At 46.2% G+C, this 10,000-nt stretch overlaps 1 protein-coding gene across 1 annotated transcript in view; it reads left to right on the top strand.

Annotated features, from left to right (window-relative positions):
• The first annotated feature begins 1,943 nt into the window (after positions 1–1,943).
• The window catches only part of afap1 (actin filament associated protein 1), a 41,614-nt gene continuing 33,557 nt past the window's right edge, over positions 1,944–10,000 (top strand). The window contains exon 1 of the mRNA XM_080023734.1: positions 1,944–2,264. Within this exon, the coding sequence (XP_079879860.1) occupies positions 2,228–2,264 (37 nt within the window). The 5' untranslated portion in view covers positions 1,944–2,227. The remainder of the gene's footprint in view (positions 2,265–10,000) is intronic.

Below are 10,000 nucleotides of genomic sequence, written 5' to 3'. Positions count from 1 at the left end.
CGACTTTTCAGGGTCATCTGGTGCGCATACCGCGCGGTGCAATGCAGCGCCACAGGCAGCAGCACCTTGGCCGTAAAAATACCTCTCCGAGCAATTCCTGTGGTGGATGTGCAAAGGGAGACGTTTTATTGAGGATGTAAAAAACAGAAAAGGTGAGTGCCGGGAGCAGGTCGGGACACTTTAAGGTTTTCTCGAAGACGTCTCGCTTCTTCCAGGTTCGTGCGCGCAGAGCAACGCCGTGACCTCGCGGCCGGCGGGGCTCTTCGTCGTGGGGTGTTCTTAAGAAGGTTTTGGAATGATTGGACTTTGGAAAGATTTTTTGGGGGGGGGGGGGGGGGGGGTTTCGACCAATCTATTCCGATTATGACTGATTTGTTTATGAATTATGGTTATTTTTGGTCTATGCATATTAAGTGACCGTCTGAATGGTCCCGGTGTGCCCGTGTTGACTCTCTCCGCGGGGAAGGGTGGTCAACGACGGAGAGAGGGCGAGAGAAAGGGAGATGTGGGGGGAGAGAGAGAGAGAGAGAGACTGGGTCTAATTACCTCCATTACCATAAGCTGCCCCCATCCCCAGGGGCAAGCGCTGGCTTGAGCTCAATATCCCATCTGCTGTGGGTGTGTGTTGTTTGGTTGGGGAGGGAGGCGGGACAGTTTTTTTTTTTTTTTTTTCCGAAGTGCATAACAAAACGACTTTTGAGGGAGTGGGGTGGAGAGTTTTTATAATCTCACCTTTCACTGCGAAAATTTGAGAGACGGAGAGAGATACATAAGCAGGGAGGGATGGTGAAGTCATTACATCATCATTTAGCAGACAGTTTTGTCCAAAGCAACTTACCATTATATTCATACAACCGATCGACACAGCCATCGGGAGCAGTTATGGGGGTTAAGTGTGTTGCTCGAGGACACTACAGCATGCTACCAGGAGGAGCCAGGGATCCAAACCAGCAACCTTCAGATTACTGGACGACCCACTCTACCTCTTGAGCTACTACCCCTAAATATATTATTAGTTCAAGGCAATGCACTCTATTTACCCATGTCTATATATATATTATAACTATATATACAATATTTTAAACTTAGGTTTATCTTAATTTAAAGCCTTAAGTATAAAAAAAATATATGTGTATTTAAGTGTCAAAAATAAAAGTACAGTGTGTAATGTAATTCAGTGGCATCTAGCGCTGAGGTTGCAACCCACTGAACAAGCCCTCCCCATGGCGGTGCAACATGGCGGCCCCCCCCCCCGGAGGAGACGCTGGCCGCCAAACTCGCAGGAAAAACCTGAAAGTTCCTTCTCTAGAGCCGGCGTTTGGTTTGTCCTTTCTGGGCTCCTGTAGAAACATGGCGGCGCAACATGGCGGCTTCCGTGAAGCGTACCCGCTCCCCGTGTTGACAAAAACGGCTCATATTCCAAGTTCTTATTGTGATGGGACTACATACTCTAATTAAAACGTGCTTCTAATAGTTACATTTCATTTTTCATGTTTATATTTTTAAGCGCAACGTTTACACTTTTCTGAAGGTGTTTCAGTTCATCCTTTGCTCTCTATGTATATTTTTTCAAGAGGCTATGTTTAAAATTCAATATTTTTATTTCTAGAAAAAAAAATAAAAAAATATACATATTGACTTTTTCTTTTCTGACTCGTTTTCTTTAAATTTAAATTTTGAATAGAATTTACAGAGACGGACAGAGAGAGAGAGCGAGAGAGAGAGAGAAAGAGGTGTGTGCTCGCCGAGCTGGACGAAGAAGAGGAGTGGAAAGAGAGGGGTGTGCGCTGAGCTGGACGGAGGAAAAGAGGAGGGGAAAGAGAGGGGTGTGCGCTGAGCTGGACGGAGGAAAAGAGGAGGGGAAAGAGAGGGGTGTGCGCTGAGCTGGACGGAGGAAAAGAGGAGGGGAAACTCTGGAGAAAAGTTTCAAACTGTGACGGGGTCCGCGGCGCACAGCCCGAGCCTCCATTCACCGGTTCCGGAGCGAAAGGGGGGCGACAAGCGGCACATTTCAGGCATTTGGTTTGTTTGTTATCTTCCCCACTTGAAACAGATCGGAGCGGGATACGCCCTTTAGCCGTGGAAACGAAATAAAGCGAGAGTAAAAAAAAGTCCAGAGCCCAGAGGCAGCCGGTCGTACCCGCGGAGAGGCGAACCTCTCCTCGTTTCACGCCCGCTTCTGAGCGCCGCTGTGGGGATTAAAACCGTCGATGCGTCTGGCTCCACGATGCGGAGCGATCCCATGTTTTTCTCTTCCAGCAGAGGTGAGTGGGGACCCGGCTCTCACGCGTCCAAATGTCCGTGTTTTAGAAGTTTGTTGTTGTTTTTTTTTTTTTTTGAAAGGGATTTCCCTTTTCTTTTTTTTTTTTTAAAGGGGTTCTCCGACGTGCCACATCACACGGTGCAAAGACCCTAGTAGGAGGGGGGGGGGGGGGGGGAGGCAGTTTAAAGTGGTAACCCATCAGATTATTTTGCAAAAGGAAAACAACCATATTTGATATTTATCCGATAGTTATTTCACTGGCACTCCATCAGAAAGAGTAACTTAACGTGCATGTATTTACTTTATGTATGTGCTCCTCTGTATGCTGTTTCCATTGTTGGCGGCGCCTTTGGTCCGGTGGTCAAATCCATCAATAGGAAGAAGGAAAGAGAGCGACCGTCTTAGAACGAAGAACCAGGGGGGAAACCTGCACGATGAAAAAATGAAAACGTTGCCATTTTTAATGATCTTTTGGATTGTCCGGCTATCATGTGAGATTTTGGTCATCGAAACATCACGGTAAAGTAATGCAAGATGGATCTCCATATGCTGTTCGACTCAATGCCTCTACCTGTGTGGGCGTAATACCCACGTTAGCAGTGATTGTTTGTTGTGTATGCATATGTTTTGAAAGAACCAATAGTCATCATCAAAACATCGTCAAATTATCGACGCTGAGGCGCCGACAAATACTGTCGTATTCAAATTTGTCGATATAGCCCGGCAACACTATCTGTTGCAAACCCATGAAATGAGCAACTTTTTATGAGGTTGTTCATGAGAGGGAGGGAGGGAGGTGGAGGGAGAGGGAGACTGTGGAAAGACCGCTGGCTCCTGACGGTGTCATTAGGGTCGTGGTTGGGGTTGTCTATGGAATTATGGCTGGCCCGACTGCAATCCGAGACCGCCCCCTCTCCATCTCCCTTCATCTCCTCTCCTCTCTCCTTTCCTCCCCTCAATCAACTCCCTGTTGCGTGGAAGGCCAGAGAGCCCCCCTCCCCTCCCTCTGACGCTAATGCAGGACATATTCCCGCTTGTATCGCAGATTGCAACATGGCGTTACAAGAAACCGCCTTCCATTGTGACCCGAACGTGAAGGTTTTTTTTTTTTGTTTGTTTTTGGTCAACTTTCGGGCGTAGACCTCTGGCTCTGGAATCGCCGCCAGTGATTTCTCAACGCACCCGCCGGGGCCAACACAAACAACGCAAGCCCTCCCTTATCTCGTCTCCTCTCTAACATCCGAGTGAACATCTGAGTGGAGCCTGCCCTTTCAGCTCCGTCTTCTTCTCAGCTTGAAAGACGAGCATTGTATGAACGGCTCTTGAGGCCATAGATCGAGTGTTTTGGCCCACTTCCGTGTGTGTGTGAGTGTGTGAGTGTGTGAGTGAGTGAGTGAGTGTGTGCGCACGCTCCTGGCTGTTTATTGGCGTAGTTTTCAGCAAACACCCCCAGTTGATGTGCTTTTGATTTGCCGTAGGGGGCTGGATGCCGGTCGGGCGTCTGGCGCCTTTCGACACGTTTGGGTTGTGTTTTACAGTATTCCAGATTCCCACCTGGCGGACATTGACGTTTTGAAAACATCGGTGGACTGACTGCGCCGGAGCTCTGTGACTCGTAAGCCCCTTCCCCGACACAGTTTTTCGGTCAGGATGTCCCTGTGCTCGCCAGACATCGCCTCCCAGCCAAGAACGGTAACATGTCTGGGTTGGATCCCGGTTGCGTCCCTACCTGTAGGTATACTTTTGCGGAATTCCCAACGCGCACCAGCTCCTAGGCGCCTGCCAGATGGCCCACCTGTCACCCCAATCGCAGTGTGTGCAAAGAATGATTTCCTTAATAGGTATTAAACACATAAATGGCTAACCTATCATCATGAGGGTGACTCACTGTGTTGTGTCAACAAAATAAAACAGAGCAGGGAGAGATAGAGTCGAGGGGCGATGGTGGGGCGAGCTGCCAACCGGTACAGTCTTCGTATTGGCCCTGTTAACCAGCATCCAGCCAGTGATTCGAGTCACGCCTTTATTTTTTTTGGCCCTTTGCCCTGAAATGTCAGGCAACCATTAAAATAGTTAGTCATTCAAACAATTGGAGCATTCCATTCCATTTATTGGGGGTTGGGGGATTTTATACTGTATAGGCTCAGTCCGGGGGGGGGTTCTTTCTTAACAGGCTTAGGCGTGTAATAGGATAAGCTTGTTAGTCCGTCTGTCTTGAACAAAGCTTTTTGAGGATCACTAGACAAGCCAAGTCATGCTGTTGAGAGGGGGTGAAGGGGGGTGACGCTTAGCCAAGTGTGCATGCACGCATTTGAGGGGGAAAAGTCATAACAACAGAAGCATTTTTTTTTTTTTAACGTTTATAGGGCGGCCTCCGCATGAAGAAAGTCAATACTAGCGCCTCAGGAAAGGGCTTGAAACAAGCGGATACACATTTGAGTCGATAATGGGCGAGGTGTACAGGGCTCTGAGAGAAGCAAGCATGTTTTACTGTATGCATACACACCGATCAACCACAACATTAAAACCGCAAGCAGGTAAAGTGAATATCATTGCTCATCTTGTTCCAATGGCACCTGTGAGCGTCAGAACTGGAGCAATGGAAGAAGGGGGCCTGGTCTGATGAATCACCTTTTCTTCTACATTATATGGATGGCTGGGGTTGAGGATCCGATCAGATGGAGCATCTGTGGGATGTGCTAGAACAACAACTCCGATCCATGGGGGCCCTACCTCGCATTCCCGCTTCCCCCCTGTACCAAAAAACCCGGCAACACCCGCTAACATCTGGTGTTTGTCATCGGTGGGAAAGTTAAAACCCGGGTTTCAGTCGCTGGTCCAATGACGCCGCAATAGAAACAGGGTTTTATCAGCTCGACCTCCGATCGACTCTAATGTGAAGAGGACACCCGGGTCGACCTGCTACGACCCCCCCCCCCATACCGGCGCGATGCGATACACGTTGAAGTTCGCGTTGGGTGGTTCACGAACGGTCCGATTCTTTTCGAACGGCTGAAAATACTTTTTTTTTTTTTTTTTTTTTTTTCTTCACAAGTTTTACAGTTTTATGTCATTGTTTGTTTATGCTGCTTTCTCCTCTACTGTTTTATTCCCAATCACACTGGAACCATGACACGGCCCTTTCTCGTAACCCGTGTTCGTGACGTTGAACGTGACACACCGGGGGAAAAAAAAATAAAAAATAATAAAGACCTGGGTAAACCCGCTAATTTTGTAGTGAAAACAGTATTGTCGGACTGTCCACTACAGTGGGTAATCATGGTATTCCAACACAATACTGTGTGAGTACGATTCCTGTAGTTGGAGAAACTTTTAAACTTTTAATGGAGACACTGAAACGCAATTTAATTACTTGCAAACATGTAATCAAACCGAATAGCGATGACCACACGTAAAGAAACTGGTCGACAGCCATCGCTCCTAGTCATGGGCGGTCTTTCCATCGGGCATAGTTTGGTAATTGTCTGGGGCCTCGCGCACAGCTTTGTGTGGATTTTTATTTTTCATAGAATATGTCGTCTCCATTTTCACTTGCTCCAGCGATCAGCGCTGCGCGTCGCTCACACCCGATGAGTAGAATTAGGGAAAAAAGTCAGATTAGAGAAGAATGTGCAGAGCGGACACGGACGCAGTGGGCGGAGAAGAGACACCTGTGTCTCCAGTCACGAGTGTCTACTCACAGTGGTGTTGAAAAGTTTGTCTGTTTTCAGTTAGCCATCCCAAGCATTTCTTTCAACTATGAAATTGTATGAAATATTTAGTTTATTTATCCCACTGCAAAAAAACCCCATCATTTATGATGATTTAATGTGACCGGACTCAGTTAACATCGTCTAAAACAAATTACACAAATACAATGAAATCAAAGCATTTAATGAAAAAAATCCTATCAAAATGATTAAATGTTATATTCCCATTATTTTTCTTACTCCGTCGTCTACTAACGGAGTGAAGAGCATTTGAACGGTTCCGTTAGAACGCTCATTTAGCTTTGTCCACCGGAAAGATCCAGGCTACCTCGAAATAGTTTTTGTTTACGAGCCAAGATTGTGTTAAGCGAGGTCATAGGCGTAGATTTCGGGGGAACGCAGGGGATACGTCCCCCTCAATATTTAGAACACGTACATTTGGAAAGATTAGATCCGCCCCCAGAAACTGGATTTAATTCCAATAAGTAACCAGTATCATGTTAAATTTGGCGAGAGGAAAGGAGGAAGGCCAAAGAGAAGGTGTGTGGTTGCGGTGAGGCGGGACTTGCAGGCGGTCGGTGTAAGGGAGGAAGATGCGCAGAACAGAATGTGTTGGAGGCAGATGAGCCGCTGTGGTGACCCCTAACGGGAGCGGCCCCAAAGAGGAAGGAGATAACAAACAAAATATCATGAAAGTCTCTTCCGAGTTAAGCATGTTACAGTCGATTTTGTAGAGACGTCTGCATCTCTCAGTACGCATCCATATCGGATCCGCTCCAATATGGCGGACGTGCAGACGCACAGCGGCGACATCGTGCAGCTCATTCCCGACATAAAGTAGCAGCAACATAGCCAGCGTAAACGAATCACCGCTTCAGAGTAAAAACGCAGCGTGCATCTTTCTTGTCTTTCTTCTTTTCACTGCAACTCTGCATCGAGTTTTAAGGAATTAATACTTTAAAAAGTAACAGGGGCAGTAAATCTGTATTTCACTACGATGGTTAAGTGTTGGGAGTGAGCCGCGGTTCACACGCAATGCGAACCGTTTGGGGCAACGGGTATGGATCGCGGATTAACTAAGTTCCGTTACGCCATGAATTTCCATAATAAATGGATGCAGAAAACATTTCCTGGGGGGATGCAGATCAAGATCATCCCTTCCTTATTCCGAGTGATGTGAACTCAGAATGTGAAACCGTTTCGATTAAATAACATGATAAATGAACACCGGGTCTTCTTGTTGTGATAAACTGTTGCGCTCACATGAAGAACAAGAAGAAGAGCTGACGTCACTTCCGTAAGCGGTGTTTGAACGCAACGACAACAACAAACACCAGCAACAAGAAATTTCACCTCTCCGTGAAAACACATCATCTCCGTGTTGTTATGGATTGCAAGAAGAGGGTGGCGGAAAGCTCAATTATATTGCGGAAATGGCAGCGGCCCCTTGGTGATCTGAAAAGTGCCGCGTTCTTAAAACGATCATTGTCATAAAACGAAAAATGCAGGAAATTTTAATGTTTAGAAGTTACAGAATAATAGTGGGGTCCTGCAAGTATAGTGAGCATGAACCCAGAATGCAAAAAATACTCAAACTTAAAATGAAAGGATTAACTTGAATTATGCATTTTCCAATATTTTTTATGAATTAATGATTGATATATTATTTCAGAAAAACACATTCAACATCATCTCATTGAAGGAGTACAGCGCTATCCAAAGGCAGCCATTTAAAGCACTGATTGTGTTTCTAAATGGGTATTTCTAAAAGAGCCTTTAAAGGCTGATTTCTCAAGACTTCTGTTTCCAAAACCTTAATCTTTAGAAAATAATCGCTACCATAATATTTGCATGATTCCTTGATTAAGTGATACCTTATTTTGAAGCTCTGATTCTGCACTCTCACATTATGTGGAAAACACCCCAACAATGTCACATTTCAAAATGTGACCCTAAAGTACGAGGCGGGGGTCACATATTGTTTCGTGAGATCCCTGGCGATTCCTACCACTGATAGTTCAAACTTGTTCTGATGGACACAGGGCAGGTATTTTGGCTGGAACGGCTGATTCAGTTCCGCCTTGCAATTTGGATCTTTTAACACAGGAGCTAATTTCTGTGATTTTTTTTTTTTTTTAGTGGAATTAATACATTGCAACACACCTGCCAAGCTCTCATGGCGCATCACCGTGCTCCGGGCACAGTGGACGAAAAAACAGTGTCCTGGAGCAATTCCGGTGTCAAAACGGGGAGCGAATAGCTCTGAAAATGACCACACCTAGGAACCCAGGTGTCCTTCAGCGGGTGTGTTGCCAGCTGCAGATTTAAAAGTAGCACTAAGCTCACCCCACAGCATGCGAACGTGCTTGTATTTCTTGGCCATTCCGCACATGAAGGTGTAAAAAAAATGTTGTGGCATTATGTTGTGTGTTTTGCTGACTGGGCGGAAAGAAACCCAGATGCACAAATTGAAGGTGGCATTTCATATTTTGACGGCACCCAATTGTTTTCTTTACGAGGGGGAGGATGTCAAGTCTGGTTTGGATTTGTCGGTTTAATGAGGCAATTAAGTTACAATAAAGTTGTCAACGTTTCCAGTCACTTCCGTCCACAAGTTAAAAGGGAAGGTGTTATTTTGAGAATCAGTACATTGGCAAAGTAGACGTAGTACATAACGTGATGCAGCTTCTAATTTTTTTTTTTTTAAATGCCTTCACGGAAAATTTCGATATTTTAAACATCAGATTTGATCATCCTAACCCGTGGGTGGGGAGGAGGGAGGGGAGATAAATAGCCAAAAACGAAAATCCAGATGTTTGTTTGTTGTTTCTTTCTCATAATTCCCCAACCCAAAAGGAGATGCATGCAGATGTTGTTATGGGTGTGACTAGTATTGGTATTGGAGGGAGGCTGTTGAGGTCTGCCGCTGGCAGGCTCAGTCTGAAGGGTGGTGGTGGTGGTGGCTGATTGATGAAAAGGTCCCTATGGCTTGGTGCGCTCCATCAGTCACGGAAGGGGAGGCCACATCCCCCGGGCACATCTTGTGCTTTTCTCATGGGTGTTGCTGAGCCGATATGGGACTAAGCGGGTAACGTCCGACGCGGTCGACCCGTGGAACCCGGCGTCACCTTTCCGGTCGTTATATTCCAACGTTTTAGTTACTTTTGAATCCCTCTCGCGATCGTTTTAGATACCCTGATTATTTCCAGGTTCCGAGGACAGTGCATTGAATGCTGCACGCGGGCAACATGAATAAGAGGAGTCCACTGTGTGTCATTAACTAATCTTGGAAATTCTGTTTTGGACACTGATTCCTTCTCTAAATTATATTTCACAATGAATCCTTCATTTCTCCTGTCAGGTCAGAGTTTGGGCCGAGTTCGACACACGTTGTCAGCGACGACGCGGGAAGACCGCCCCTCCTCTCCGCTTCGTTACCCTTTCGAGAACAGAGCGTAATGCTCATGTGTCCGGGCAAATGTTTGCCAGTGGTTCCTTTTTTTTTTTTTTTTTTCTTTTTCGCCAAGTTCTTTTTGAGGCGTACCGTACTGCCTCTCCAAATGATATCATTGATTTGGTGTTGTTTTCCGCTCTCGAAATGACTGAAGAAGTTAAGTTACTCTCCGAGCTGCCTCGACTTTTATAGCACCCATTAGGTAAAACCGAAAAACAGCCAGAGGGCTGACCTTCTCCCTTTACTCTTCTGTACATCTGTAAAAACCCATATTGCCTTGATGCTTTTGGCTGGGCTGGTTTGAGTAAATTACCCCTTGATTTAGTCCATAGTTTCCACTTCCTGTACGGCATTTACATTTTTTATTTTTTTTTGGGGGGGGCGCTGGGGGTCACAAGGCTCTCTAATTATGTCTTTTAAGAAGGACAAACTATCCACCGCTGTCATTCGGCGTCTTTCTTTCCTAACATCTGCTGCGCGTGAGCCACCTGCACTGCACGATCGCAATCCATCGGCTCCCCCTCGGATGTCGGGGGTTGGTCGGCATGCCCAGCGGCATGAAGAAGCGCGCAA

Source organism: Zeus faber, assembly GCF_960531495.2.
Source record: "Zeus faber genome assembly, chromosome: 22".
Taxonomy (NCBI): Eukaryota; Metazoa; Chordata; class Actinopteri; order Zeiformes; family Zeidae; genus Zeus; species Zeus faber.
Note: the sequence above shows the minus strand (reverse complement) of the source record. Positions and strands in the feature narration are given on the sequence as shown.